At 44.7% G+C, this 15,623-nt stretch overlaps 1 protein-coding gene across 3 annotated transcripts in view; it reads left to right on the forward strand.

The window, feature by feature from the left end:
- Window positions 1-15,623, forward strand: part of LOC120924578 (von Willebrand factor A domain-containing protein 5A-like) — a 134,574-nt gene that overhangs the window by 86,917 nt on the left and 32,034 nt on the right. For all 3 annotated transcript variants that reach the window (XM_040335561.1, XM_040335563.1, XM_040335564.1), the window contains exons 12-13: window positions 6,958-7,116; window positions 9,046-9,149. In XM_040335561.1, coding sequence (XP_040191495.1) covers window positions 6,958-7,116; window positions 9,046-9,149 — 263 coding nt within the window. The remainder of the gene's footprint in view (window positions 1-6,957; window positions 7,117-9,045; window positions 9,150-15,623) is intronic.

The following is a 15,623-nucleotide window of genomic DNA, read 5'->3' on the forward strand; positions in this document are numbered from 1 at the left end:
AAGTGATACATTTTGTTTTGAAACAAAATGATTACACAGCAGTATGGCAAAGTGAAAAATACAGTAGGTACTACAGCGCTCCTAAATTAATATTAATGAAAAAACACAACAACAAAAATGCCCAAATGGTATAGCTGCATACACAAAAAGGTGAACAAACTCAAAAAAGATATATAAGCAAAGTGATAATGTGCTGATACCAACTAATGCTGCTAACAGTGTACAGCGTGTAAAAATATATATGATCAAATATGCACACAAAGTAAGAGGTATCATCAAATACCAATAAATTAGTGCAGTGTGAAAAAATACATAATGAATGAATGAATGAATGACTTGTATAGCGCAACGCATGCGAACTGAATCGCCTCTGGGCGCTTTTTCCAGCCAGTATCTGCTTGGCTGGTGCGGTCATTTTTTACCCCGTAGGATCATGACACGCTTCGGACACACAGTCATACACACAGATATACATATATATACTGGGCCAATTTGGACAAGATCCAATTTACCTACCAGCATGTCTTTGGAGTGTGGGAGGAAACCGGAGTACCCGGAGGAAACCCACGCAGACACAGGGAGAACATGCAAACTCCAGGCAGATGGTGTCGTGGTTGGGATTCGAACCAGCAAACCTTTGCTGCTAGGCGAAAGTGCTACTCACTGCACCACTGTGCTGCCCCTAACCACATAACCTCACTAGCAACCCCCCCCCCACACACACAGACCAGTTCACAGTAGTGATACAATGATTAGGATGAGAGATCCTGCAGTGAGCTGGGGAATTCCACAGGACTTCCTACCTCAGGCTGGCGCTTGGAATAGCTTCAGGGCAACACAGCACATAGGAAAGAGGAAGAAAGAAGAATATGGTGCAATATTGTAGGTAGAACACAACTGGCAGTGATGCGGGTGCACTCGCGGATCCCCAGATCAAAGATAGCCTCTGTACGCAGCCTCTCAATGCCGCTCAGTGCAGCGATCTCCTCATACGAACAGCTGTTCGTCGATCGCGTCACTAGGCTCCTCCCCCACGCGTTGCGTCACTCGGCACGTGACTTAGTCATGGGTTGCCAGGTGAGCTTATATCTGGCCTGCTGCGTATTTAGACTGACAGAGAACAGCGGAAGGGGCTCCTATCACATCATTGCCGACACATAGTAAAAAACGGCTGTGTACAGTAGGTGTATACAATACAAAACACTTTAATTACACAATATACACATAATTTATTACAATTTAAAATTTAAAATGTATAAAAGATCTGCTGACGCAAGTAGACCCTAATACAACACAAGAAAAAAAGAATGTGTGTGTTGCTGCCTCCAGTGGCCAATAATTATAAAAGGATCCAGGTAAAAAAGGACCACACATACAACCACAACCATACACTGATTGTAGCTATATACATAAATACAAACAGCCATAGAGATGTTATTAATTTGTTGTACAATATCAATTAAAATTTATGTAATCTCACCTATATACTCTTGGTTAGAAATATATGGAGTCATACAAATTTAAAATTACATTTAAATTAAATCAAGATTAAAAATGAAATGAAAGTAAATAAAAACATGTGAAAAAAAAACCATAATCAATAATCCGAAATAAAACAATTTAAATCAAAATCTATGTTGAGGCCATTGGGCGCTAAAGATCCCATTTCGTGTATCCATCTGGATTCACTTTTACTTAATTCTCGTACTTTGTGGCTACCCCTCCAATGGGGTGTGTATTTGTCTATAGCCCAAAATTTCAAATCTTTCGGATTTTGTTGGTGACAGTGCAAAATGACGTGAGACATTATGCTTAGGGAAACCCTTTTGGATGTTTTGCACATGGTCCCTAATGCATTTCCATAGAGGTCTTTTTGTACGTCCTATGTACTGTAAGGAGCAGGAGCACTGAAGGACATATACCTCACCCTCTGTTCCGCACGTTAAGAGGTCTTTTATTTCGTATTCTTTATGGGTGACGTTCGATATACGAATTTGGAGCATTTTTGTCCATTAAAATTCATTTTTTTGCAAGCATAACAGCGTTTACAAGGGAAGAAACCCTTACCCTGGTAAAAAGTCAGTGAACTACCTTTGGGACTGTATAGATGATGGGAACCCTACATACATCCGAGGCCGGTACTTGTCTTCTCTCTTGTTGAGAATACCCTTCTCCCTTCCTTTTTGAGACCAACTCAATAAGCTCCTCCTTGTACTCTCCTGTAGGATTTCCCCTCCATTTAATATAGGTGTTGATGTCATTAAGTTGACTGCACAGTTCCTCATAATAGTATTCTTTGGATAGAACCACAATGGCCTCGCCTTTGTCAGCAGGCCTAATAATTACTTGTTTGTTGTCTTCCAATTCTTTTATGCCCTTATGTATGGCCTTAGAGTCAGGCATTCTTTTGATTTTTAATTTGTCTAGATCCCTTAGTACCATCTTCTTGAACACCTCCACGTGTTGGTTATTGTGAACCTGGGGATTGAAGAGAGACTTGTTTCCTAATGCACTATGTTGTACTCTCCTTTCTTCAATATTCCTATCTAATTGGTTTCTTATAGGTTGATTCAGCATTTTTGATAATCAACTTCCTTGTGTACTTTTGAATATCTACAAATACATCAAATTTGCTTAGATTCCTCCTGGGAGCAAACTTTAGGTCCTTGTCCAATGTGATTATTTCTGTCCGTGTTAGTTCAATCCCGCTGATGTTGTATATGCCTTCACCTATTGGACTTTTCTTCTTTTGGATCTTGTATCCCCCTCGGCATCACCTTCGTTTGGACTTTGAGCGTACGTCATCTGTTCGTATCGAGGGGGAGATCTCTCGCTCCTGCGATATTCTAAAAAAGATTGTGCATCCGGTTCATCTCTGTGGTTACTTAATGGCTCATACCTATTTTGAGTATGGATCAGACTTTTCCTATTGTCATATTGGTACTGATCTTTATAGGGTGGGCCACCCTGCTGGTATTGCTGGGACGGACCACCTTGATATTGATACTGTTGTGGTTGCTGTGGATAGGAATCTCTCGGGTCTCTTTTTGATCCTGATTATAATGGCTATGATTCTGGTAATAGCCTTGTTCATGGCCCGCTGAATTACCCTGTTGATTATGAGAAGATATATGGGATTTGTTCTTATTTTTCCAAAATGGTTTTTTAGGTGACTTGGACCAGGGTTTCTGGTTACCCTGCTTCCTGCACCATGGTTTCGGGGTCCTCGGTCCATTGTGGTCATCTCTATAAGGTCTACTCTGATCATTTGGATAATCTCTATATGATCTTTCATACACACCTACAGCCTGTCTTGGGGGTTCAGGTATTCTGTATCTATGATCCCTATCAGGAGATAGGATTCGCACCTCTTTATCAGGAGAGGAAGCTACAGACCCCTTGGTACCGTCTCTAAGATTAAGTTGCCATTTATAGGTCTGATGTAATTGGTAGTCATTAGTATCCCTCAGATACTTCCTCTTTTTTCGTTGTTTGATCTCTAGGTCTTTTTGTTCCAGGACTTTGTTAAGTTGATTCGTAAGTGTCACAAAGGAGGGAGAATCTTTATGTCCCTCTAAAAAAACGTTGCAATCTGCAATTTGTTTATTAATATTTAGAATTTTTCTCTGTTTCCGCTTGATAAGGAATTGTAATACTTCTTTAGAGGGACATAAAGATTCTCCCTCCTTTGTGACACTTACAAATCAACTTAACAAAGTCCTGGAACAAAAAGATCTAGAGATCAAACAATGAAAAAAGAGGAAGTATCTGAGGGATATGAATGACTACCAATTACATCAGACCTATAAATGGCAACTTAATCTTAGAGATGGTACCAAGGGGTCTGTAGCTTCCTCTTCTGATAGAGAGGTGCAAATCCTATCTCCTGATAGGGATCATAGATACAGAATACCTGAACCCCCGAGACAGGCTGTAGGTGTGTATGAAAGATCATATAGAGATTATCCAAATGATCAGAGTAGACCTTATAGAGATGACCACAATGGACCGAGGACCCCGAAACCATGGTGGAGAAATAAGGGTAACCAGAAACCCTGGTCCAAGTCACCTAAGAAACCATTTTGGAAAAATAAGAACAAATCCCATAATCCTCCTCATAATCAACAGGGTAATTCAGCGGGCCATGAACAAGGCTGTTACCAGAATCATAGCCATTATAATCAGGATCAAAGAGTCCCGAGAGATTCCTATCCACAGCAACCACAACAGTATCAATATCAAGGTGGTCCATCCCAGCAATACCAGCAGGGTGGCCCACCCTATAAAGATCAGTACCAATATGACAATAGGAGAAGTCCGATCCATACTCAAAATAGGTATGAGCCATTAAGTAACCACAGAGATGAACCGGATGCACAATCTTTTTTAGAATATCGCAGGAGCGAGAGATCTCCCCCTCGGTACGAACAGATGATGTACGCTCGAAGTCCAAACGAAAGATGGGATGCCGAGGGGGGATACAAGATCCAAAAGAAGAAAAGTCCAATAGGTGAAGGCATATACAACATCAGCGGAATTGAACTAACATGGACAGAAATAATCACATTGGACAAGGGCCTAAAGTTTGCTCCCAGGAGGAATCTAAGCAAATTTGATGTATTTGTAGATATTCAAAAGTACACGAGGAAGTTGAATATCAAAAAATATATGCTGAATCAACCTATAAGAAACCAATTAGATAGGAATATTGAAGAAAGGAGAGTACAACATAGTGCATTAAGAAACAAGTCTCTCTTCAATCCCCAGGTTCAAGAAGATGGTACTAAGGGATCTAGACAAATTAAAAATCAAAAGAATGCCTGACTCTAAGGCCATACATAAGGGCATTAAAGAATTGGAAGACAACAAACGAGTAATTATTAGGCCTGCTGACAAAGGCGGGGCCATTGTGGTTCTATCCAAAGAATACTATTATGAGGAACTGTGCAGTCAACTTAATGACATCAACACCTATATTAAACTGAGGGGAAATCCTACAGGAGAGTACAAGGAGGAGCTTATTGAGTTGGTCTCAAAAGGAAGGGAGAAGGGTATTCTCAACAAGAGAGAAGAAAAGTACCGGCCTCGGATGTATGTAGGGTTCCCATCATCTATACAGTCCCAAAGGTAGTTCACTGACTTTTTACCAGGGTAAGGGTTTCTTCCCTTGTAAACGCTGTTATGCTTGCAAAAAATTTTAATGGACAAAAATGCTCCAAATTCGTATCGAACGTCACCCATAAAGAATATGAAATAAAAGGTCTCTTAACGCGCGGAACAGAGGGTGAGGTATATGTCCTTCAGTGCTCCTGCTCCTTACAGTACATAGGACGTACAAAAAGACCTCTATGGAAACGCATTAGGGAACATGTGCAAAACATCGAAAAGGGTTTCCCTAAGCATAATGTCTCACGTCATTTTGCACTGTCACCAGCAAAATCCGAAAGATTTGACATTTTGGGCTATAGACAAATACACACCCCATTGGAGGGGTAGCCACAAAGTACGAGAATTAAGTAAAAGTGAGTCCAGATGGATACACGAAACGGGGTCTTTAGTGCCCAATGGCCTCAACATAGATTTTGATTTAAATTATTTTATTTCGGATTATTGGTTATGGGTTTTTTTTTTCACATGTTTTTTATTTACTTTCATTTAATTTTTAATCTTGATTTAATTTTAACTTAATTTTAAATTTGTATGACTCCATATATTTCTAACCAAGAGTATATAGGTGAGATTACATACATTTTAATTGATATTGTACAACAAATTAATAACATCTCTATGGCTGTCTCCAATATTGTTGTTTGTATTTATGTATATAGCTACAATCGGTGTATGGTTGTGGTTGTATGTGTGGTCCTTTTTTACCTGGATCCTTTTATAATTATTGGCCACTGGAGGCAGCAACACACACATTCTTTTTTCTTGTGTTGTATTAGGGTCTATTTGCGTGAGCAGATCTTTTATACATTTTAAAATTTAAATTGTAATTAATTATGTGTATATTGTGTAATTAAAGTTTTTTGTATTGTATACACCTACTGTACACAGCCGTTTTTTACTATGTGCCGGCAATGATGTGAAAGGAGCCCCCTCCGCTGTTCTCTGTCAGTCTAAATACGCATCAGGCCAGATATAAGCTCAGCTGCTGCTTGTCACCTGGCAACCCATGACTAAGTCACGTGCCGAGTGATGCAACGCATGGGGGAGGAGCCTAGTGATGCGATCGACGAACAGCTGTTCGTATGAGGAGATGCACTGAGCAGCATTGAGAGGCTGCGTACAGAGGCTATCTTTGATCTTTTTGATATTTTTACACGCTGTACACTGTACACTGTTAGCAGCATTAGTTGGTATTAGCGCATTATCACTTTGCTTTTACAGCAGTATGACGATTTTAAACAGCAAGGATAGGCCCAAATTTACTAGTGACAAATAGCACAGGCTGTGGCTTTACCACAAGAATTAGTATTCTGCAGAGGATACAACAGTGTTAGTCCAACTACTACTGTAATACAGTGTACTTTTCATTGTGTCTACTGAGTACTTTTCCAAAATGTATTTCTGCCAGTTGAAATGGAATTGTGTCCTTTTTCAACATAATAATAGAACTATGGCATCTCCTAAAATCAACCCATTACAGGAAGAAATTAATTAGCGTTTAGAGCTCTTGTACACCTGCACCTACCCCGAGCCAAACAATTTGGTGTATGGACACCCCAGCAATAGGGAAGTATGCCATCATATTGTGGGATTGTGAGGTTAGGAGAGTTAGAGTCACAGGCTGGGGCAGGTCTGGGAGGACCTGGGTTCAGAGGAAGTGGGTTGAATGATGTTGGCCATCAGACAAAAAAAGTACTGTGGAAAAATATTGATTTTGTTTTTTTTTGCTCCAAGTTCTGCTTTAATTTAAACATATTTATTTCTGTTTCATTTTACTAACCACTCAAGGTTCTTCGGGCACTCAAATGCTCCTTACAGCCCACTGTGAAGGACGTCTCTCTCACATGGACCCTTCCTTCCGGTGTGGAAGCCATCGTCCTGTCCAAAGTCCCTAATGCAATCTTCCAGGGTCAAAGATCTATTGTCTACGCTCAGCTGAAGGGAAAGGTCTGTGAGCCCAGGGAGGAGTTTTGTGTGTAAGGCTAGGGTAAGATGACATCTAGCAGAAATTAGGAGATCTCAAGACTTAGGACTTAGACTGGGACAGATGGACATGGGTTGAAAGATATCGGATAGTCATACTGTACCTGGGTATATTTCCAAATCAATATAGGCTTTGCTGGTGGTATAAAAATACTAAATATGTAAAATCCAATCCAGGGTTTAAGGTGAGGGTAGGTAGTCACTTTTTAGAGTCACCACCAATAGACTGTCAGAGCTCTGGTCTCCTCATGAGGGTAGGTATGTAGAGTCATCACCAATAGACTGTCAGAGCTCTGGTCTCCTCATGAGGGTAGATAGGTAGAGTCACCACCAATAGACTGGCAGAGCTCTGGTCTCCCCATGAGGGTAGATAGGTAGAGCCACCACCAATAGACTGTCAGAGCTCTGGTCTCCTCATGAGGGTAGGTAGGTAAAGTCACCACTGATAGACTGGCAGAGCTCTGGCCTCCTCATGAGGGTAGATAGGTAGAGCCACCACCAATAGATTGGCAGAGCTCTGTTCTCCTCATTAGGGTAGATAGGTAGAGTCACCACCAATAGACTGCCAGAGCTTTAGTCTCCTCATTAAGGGGTAGATAGGTAGTCACCACCAATAGACTGGCAGAGCTCTGGTCTCCTCACAAGGGTAGATAGGTAGTCACCACCAATAGACTGGCAGAGCTCTGGTCTCCTCACAAGGGTAGATAGGTAGTCACCACCAATAGACTGGCAGAGCTTTAGTCTCCTCATGAGGGTAGATAGGTAGTCACCACCAATAGACTGGCAGAGCTCTGGTCTCCTCATGAGGATAGATAGGTAGAGCCACCACCAATAGATTGGCATTTGGCAGAGCTCTGGTCTCCTCATGAGGGTAGATAGGTAGAGTCACCACCAATAGATTGGCAGAGCTCTGGTCTCCTCGTGAGGGTAGATAGGTAGAGTCACCACCAATAGATTGGCAGAGCTCTGGTCTCCTCATGAGGGTGTGTAGAATTTATTTTAATAAACATGCAACATGGAAGCAGCGTGTTTCAAGGTCACAACAAAAAAAACACTAAGTAGAGGAGCATCTCAGAATCTTTCAAAGTAATGTTCTGGGTTCTGGAGCTGGAGACTTTGGATGGGAAATACATCCTCTCCTAGGTAACATCTTACCTGGTAACCAGACCCGTTATTAGTTTCAGCTGTGCACAAGCCTTTATATAAAATGTGAGCAACTGGCTCTCATCTGTCACTCTTTGCTGTGGGCGTTTGCTGTTGGATACAAAAGGTACAAGAGTTGCCTGTTTGGGGAATCAGCTAGAAGGTACCATGTTAGTCTGGTCTAAGTTCTGTTTAGTTTAGTGTTTTCTTATCTGGTCTCCTCATGAGGGTAGGTATCTGGTCTCCTCATGAGGGTAGATAGGTAGAGCCACCACCAATACACTGGCAGAGCTCTGGCCTCCTCATGAGGGTAGGTAGGTAAAGTCACCACCAATAGACTGGCAGAGCTCTGTCCTCCTCATGAGGGTAGATGGGTAGAGCCACCACCAATACACTGGCAGAGCTCTGGCCTCCTCATGAGGGTAGATAGGTAGAGCCACCACCAATACACTGGCAGAGCTCTGGCCTCCTCATGAGGGTAGATAGGTAGAGCCACCACCAATACACTGGCAGAGCTCTGGCCTCCTCATGAGGGTAGATAGGTAGAGCCACCACCAATAGATTGGCAGAGCTCTGGTCTCCTCATGAGGGTAGGTAGGTAGAGTCACCACCAATTTTACTAGGTGTTTCTTGACTTTAGTAATTAATAACACCCCTTTACACAGTACAGTACATTATACTTGCATATAATAATTTAGCATTTACCGGTAATTTAGTTTGTAATTTACTCTTTCTTTATATATTTCCTAGGTGGAGAATGAAGCGGAAGGTGAGGTCTGTCTGCAGTACAAGTTTAAAGATGAAATGATAAAGAATGATCTTCGTTTCCCGCTGAAGGTGCAGAACGCGGAAAGGTTAATATGTAATATTTAAAACATCCCTAATTAATGACAAACATGCCCTGTGTTATCTTTTTACAGTAACCACTAAGAGACCGGGGAAGCTCTGGTCTCCTCATGTACCGTGCCTCCATTTACCCACCACCCACAGACTAGCAGAGCTCTGGTCTCCTCATGTACCTGTGATTCTCCTCTTACCTTATACATACTAGGGGGTAGGGGTGCAACGGATCAAAGAACTCACAGTTCGGATCGTTTCTCGGGTCAGAGTCATCGATCGGATCATTTTTCGGATCAGCACAAAAAAAAAAGACAAGACAAATAAACATACGTTTTGTCTTTTTGCTTATTAACACTTTTTTATTATTTTTACCACTTGCTTACTGGGCACATATACCCCCTTCCTGCCCAGGCGAAATTTCAGCTTTCGGCACTGTCACGCTTTAAATGAAAATTGCGCGGTCGTGCAGCGTGGCTGCTAAACAAAATTTACGTCCTTTTTTTTCCACAAATAGAGCCTTCTTTTGGTGGTATTTGATCACCTCTGCGGTTTTTATTTCTTTATCGTACATCACGGGACACAGAGCGGCATATTCATTACTATATGGGTTATATGGAGTACCTTCAGGTGATGGACACTGGCAATCTCAAACAGGAAGTGCCCCTCCCTATATAACCCCCTCCCATAGGAGGAGTACCTCAGTTTTTACGCCAGTGTCTTAGGTGTTGGTCATGGTTTAGCTTGCCTCCACATCCTTGGGATTAAGATGGGCTAACCGGTTCTGTCCAAGGGCCTCAGCGCTAAAGTGGTCAGTAACCGGACCCCAAACCAATGGGGTATAGCCCATAATGCTTTTCTTTTTAGAGAGCTGGACCCTGGGCCCAGAACTTAGAAACCTTTGGGGGCCTAATGTTTCTGTTGCCAGAGTGCTATATGGGCCCAGGACAGTGGATCCTTCATAGGAACCCAGGGCCTGAAGGTCAATGCCCCACGGAGATGGGGGAAGATTGGGCCTCTTGCTGTGCAAAGTCCTGCGGCATGGAGCAGGTAAGTGAGGGGAAACTTGCGGAACTTGGTTCGCAGCAGGTTTTCTGGGGGGAGGTCACAGTGGGACATGCCTATAGTTATGCGCTGCATCTGGCAAAGTGAGTCACATGTCTTAAAGATAGGATGACTCTATGTGTATTCCCCATAAAAGGTGACCTCCCTGGTAGTATTGTAAAGCATTGAGATGTGTGTGTAAGAGAGCTGTGCTTACCTGCAAAGCCTCCAGGCGATTGCTGCCACGGTTCTTCCTCCTGGAGACAGGACAAACTGCCTCCTCGTGTGGTCTCCTTCCCCCCACCCCCCCCGCCGGCGCGCACGTCCCCGTGATATGGGCGCAATTTCGCGCCGTTTTGATGAGGGGGGAAGGGCGGGCCAGCAGGTTAAAGGAAGGGGCGGCCCTTCCATTCGTTCCCAGCTCAGTATAGCCTGGAACTCAGAGAGGAAGAGACCAGAGCGGCAGCACGGGGCGCCGAGGACGCACAGTGGCCAAAAAAGATTATTACAGTCTTCATTAAGACTGTTCTGGAGCCTTTTTTTTTCTATCTCAGCAGTTTTTTTGGCAATACTACTAAGGGGGACAGAGTATTTTTTCTCTCTTTGGTTTAAAAAAAAAAGAAAAAAAAAAAAAAAGAAAAGAACCATTAAAAGGAGAGAAGGCATTTTTTATCCCCCAAAGAGGTTTTTTGGCAATAACTATTTATATTTCCAAAACACCGATAAGTTAGCGGGCGTACCTCGGTATTGTACCATGGCATCTGGTTCAGAGGGTACAAGAGGTGGGGATTCCCCCAGAGAGTCTGAGGTCTCGGACAAAGTTATGCCGCTGCTTTCCCCAGAGGGAGCCTTGGTGGGACCATCGGGATCTGGGGCTGGGACTGTCACGGGTCAGTCCAACCCTAGGGTGGTCACGGACGAGGTACTGTCCACCTCTTTAAAAGAGATGGAAAAAAGAATGGAAAAAATGATAGCCAAGGCTATGCGGAGCAGAAAACGGAATAGATCTCCGTCGCCCGAGCGTGGACCCTCAGAGGAGGAGGTCCTTTCCGCAGGGGAATTGGACGACCTCTTGGACAAGGACCAAACAGGTTCGGGGATCGAGGATCCGGATACGGAGGAGTCTGGGGCAGCCTCCCAAGGGGAGAGCTGGTGGGTTCAAGCCTTAACGGACTTGGTCCATAGAGCATTCAACTTGCCAGTACCAGATCTCCAAGTATCGGCGGTTTCAGCGTTGGGCTCACTAAAAACGCCTCAAAACAACGCAGTTTTTCCGATCCATCCTCTGCTAGAGGAAGTTATGTTCCAAGACTGGACCAAGCCAGATAGAATCTTTTTGCCACCTAAAAGATTCTCTGCCTTATATCCTATGGAAGATAAATGTTCCAAGAGATGGGCAACCCCGGCGGTGGACGCAGCCATCTCATGTGTTAACAAATCTTTAACATGCCCTGTAGAAAACATACAGGTGTTCAAGGATCCGGTTGATAAACGCTTGGAAACGCTACTTAAAAACTCCTTCACTACTGCAGGCGCAGTAGTGCAGCCAGCTGTGGCTGCGATTGGGGTTGCACAAGCATTACCGGATCAAACTAAGCAGATGCTTAAACTTATTCCTGCCCAGCAGGCAGAAGAATTTTCGGATGTCCCTAGGGCCATACGCTTTACGGTAGATGCGATTAAGGATTCTATCCAGCAAGCGTCACGTTTATCGTTATCCCTTATCCATATGAGAAGGCTCTTATGGTTAAAGAGCTGGGAGGCAGAGCCCCCATGCAAAAAGCTCCTGGTAGGGTTCCCCTTCCACGGAGGACGACTCTTCGGAGAAGACCTGGATAAATACATTCAGACCATTTCAAGCGGCAAAAGTACTCTTTTGCCTACCAAGAAAAAGTTTCAGGGGCCTGCGTTTAAACGACAGTACTCTCCTGGGCAGGGGCCCTCCAATACCAAACAGTATCGACGGCCTCCTGCAAGATCAAACTTTAATAACAAGTCGCAGGGACAGGCCGCCGGAGGCAAGAAACAGTGGTTTCGCAAGCCAGCAAGACCAGCCCCCAAGCCGGCCTTATGAAGGGGCGCCCCCACCCATGAAGGTGGGGGGAAGACTGCGTCTCTTTGCAGAGGTTTGGGAGGCCAGCATTCCCGACAGATGGGTACAGTCTTCCGTGGCTACGGGCTACAAACTAGACTTCCTAAGGTTTCCTCCTCCTCATTTCCAGGAGTCAAGGGTACCAAACGATCCGGAGAAGGGAGCCGCATTAATGACGGCATTAAATCATCTACTCTCCCAGGAAGTAATAGTAGAGGTACCAGTCCTAGAACAGGGGCTGGGTTTCTACTCCAACCTATTCATCATCCCAAAGCCCAACAGGGATGTCAGGCCAATTTTGGACTTAAAGATGGTAAATGCATACCTAAAGGTCCGTTCATTTCGGATGGAATCCGTGCGGTCAGCAGCTGCCACACTCCAGAAGAACGACTTCATGGCATCCATAGACATAAAGGATGCCTACCTTCATGTTCCAATTTATCAGCCACATCAAAGATTTCTACGCTTTATGGTGGCTTCGCGTCACTTCCAATTCGTGGCGCTTCCCTTTGGGTTGGCTACGGCCCCCCGGGTGTTCACGAAGGTCCTAGCTCCAATCCTAGCCAAGCTAAGGATCCAAGGGGTCACAATCCTAGCGTACCTGGACGACCTCCTAGTCATAGATCACTCGTTTCCTGGCTTGGAACGAGCAGTGGCCCTCACGGTCCAGTACCTCGAGAGGTTCGGCTGGGTCCTAAATCGAGAAAAGTCAGCATTCCAGCCCACAAGGCAGTTGGAATATCTCGGCATGAGGTTAGACACAGCACAACAAAGGGTGTTTCTACCTCTGATAAAGGTCAAAGCCATCAAGGAATTAATCCTACTGGTTCTAAGCAAGAAAGAACCAACGGTTCGCCTATGTATGCGGTTACTAGGCAAGATGGTGGCCACATTCGAGGCGGTACCATACGCCCAGAGCCACACTCGCATCCTGCAGGCAGCCATCCTGTCAGCATGGAGCAGGAGGCCACAGGCCTTGGATATCCCTTTGCCACTCTCATCAAGAGTCCGGCAAAGTCTGTGTTGGTGGTTAGACCCTCAGAATCTACTGAAGGGGAAGTTTTTCCGCCCAGTGGCTTGGAAGATAGTAACCACAGATGCCAGCCTGACGGGCTGGGGAGCAATTTTGGATGGTTGCACTCGCCAAGGTACTTGGGCAAAGCCAGAGAAGCAGTTGCCCATCAACATCTTGGAACTCAGAGCTGCTCGACTAGCCCTCAGGGCTTGGACGTCCAAATTGCAGGGGTTCCCGGTGAGAATTCAATCAGACAATGCCACGGCCGTGGCATACATAAATCACCAAGGGGGAACCAAGAGTCAAGCCGCTCAGAGAGAGGTGAGCTTGATTCTCCTGTGGGCAGAGGCTCATGTGCCCTGCATATCGGCAATATTCATTCCAGGAGTGGACAACCTTCAGGCGGACTTCTTAAGTCGCCAGACTCTGTGGCCGGGGGAATGGTCTCTACATCCACAAGTCTTTCAGACACTCTGCCAAAGATGGGGAGTGCCGGACGTGGATGTCATGGCATCGAGACTCAACAAGAAGCTAGACAGGTTCATATCCCGCTCAAGGGATCCGATGGCCTGCGGAACCGATGCACTGGTTTGCCCTTGGCATCAGTTCAAACTTCTTTATGCGTTTCCCCCGCTCCAGTTACTACCCCGCCTGCTGCGCAGGATCAGGGTGGAGCATATACCAGTCATCCTGGTAGCTCCAGCATGGCCCAGAAGGGCATGGTATTCACTAATCCTGAAGATGGTAGTGGGAGACCCTTGGACTCTTCCTCTACGGCCAGACCTGCTATCGCAAGGTCCGATCCTCCACCCTGCCTTACGGCATCTAAATTTGACGGCCTGGAAGCTGAATCCCTGATTCTCAGGGGTAGAGGTCTGTCTCAGAAAGTAATCTCTACCCTAATCAGAGCCAGGAAACCGGTCTCTAGGGTGATTTATTACAGGGTCTGGAAGGCCTATGTAGGCTGGTGTGAGTCCAAGCGATGGCTTTCTCGTAAGTTTACCATCGATAGAGTATTAAGTTTTCTCCAGCTAGGAGTGGATAAAGGACTGGCATTAAGCACAATCAAGGGACAGATTTCAGCTTTGTCAGTGTGGTTTCAGCAGCCGCTGGCCACCCACTCGCTGGTTAAGACCTTCATTCAAGGGGTCTTGCGTATTAATCCTCCAGTTAAATCCCCACTTTGTCCGTGGGATTTAAATCTTGTTCTGTCAAGTTTACAGAAACAACCTTTGGAGCCGTTGGCTGAAATTCCTTTGGTTTTACTGACAAGGAAGTTAGTATTTTTGGTCGCCATAGTTTCCGCCAGAAGAGTATCGGAACTGGCAGCCTTATCCTGTAAGGAACCATATCTTATTTTTCATAAGGACAAGGTCGTTCTCCGCCCTCATCCTTCCTTCCTACCAAAGGTTATATCCAGTTTTCATCTAAACCAGGATTTGGTATTACCATCCTTCTTTCCTAAACCTACTTCCAGAAAGGAAGGGTTGCTGCATACCTTAGATATTGTCAGGGCCATGAAGGCCTATCTTAAAGCTACAGAGAAGATCCGGAAAACAGATGTGTTGTTCATTTTACCGGATGGGCCCAAGAAGGGGCAGGCAGCTGCAAAATCCACCATCTCGAGGTGGATTAAACAGTTAATCACTCAGGCCTACGGCTTGAAGGGGTTGCCTCCTCCGTTATCATTAAAGGCTCATTCTACTAGGGCCATGGGCGCATCCTGGGCAGCACACCACCAGATCTCTATGGCTCAAGTTTGCAAGGCGGCAACCTGGTCTTCTGTCCACACGTTTACAAAATTCTACCAGTTGGACGTAAGAAGGAATACTGATACAGCCTTTGGGCAGGCAGTGCTGCAGGCTGCAGTTTGAGACCCTCGGATTCAGGGGGCTCCCTTTGAGTTAAATTTAAAAAATTAATTTTCTCAACTAAGTTGGATTTATTATGATTTGAGTATATCTCTAAATTAAATCCTTTTGTCTTGGGAAGATGTTCTCCCTCCCCTCATTGTAAGCATTGCTTTGGGACATCCCATATAGTAATGAATATGCCGCTCTGTGTCCCGTGATGTACGATAAAGAAAAAGAGATTTTTAATACAGCTTACCTGTAAAATCTTTTTCTTGGAGTACATCACGGGACACAGAGCTCCCACCCCTCTTTTTGGGGACCATTTTGGGAGGCATACTGCTTGCTACAAAACTGAGGTACTCCTCCTATGGGAGGGGGTTATATAGGGAGGGGCACTTCCTGTTTGAGATTGCCAGTGTCCTGCACCTGAAGGTACTCCATATAACCCATATAGTAATGAATATGCCGCTCTGTGTCCCGTGATGTA

Source organism: Rana temporaria, chromosome 1 (assembly GCF_905171775.1).
Source record: "Rana temporaria chromosome 1, aRanTem1.1, whole genome shotgun sequence".
Classification (NCBI taxonomy): Eukaryota; Metazoa; Chordata; class Amphibia; order Anura; family Ranidae; genus Rana; species Rana temporaria.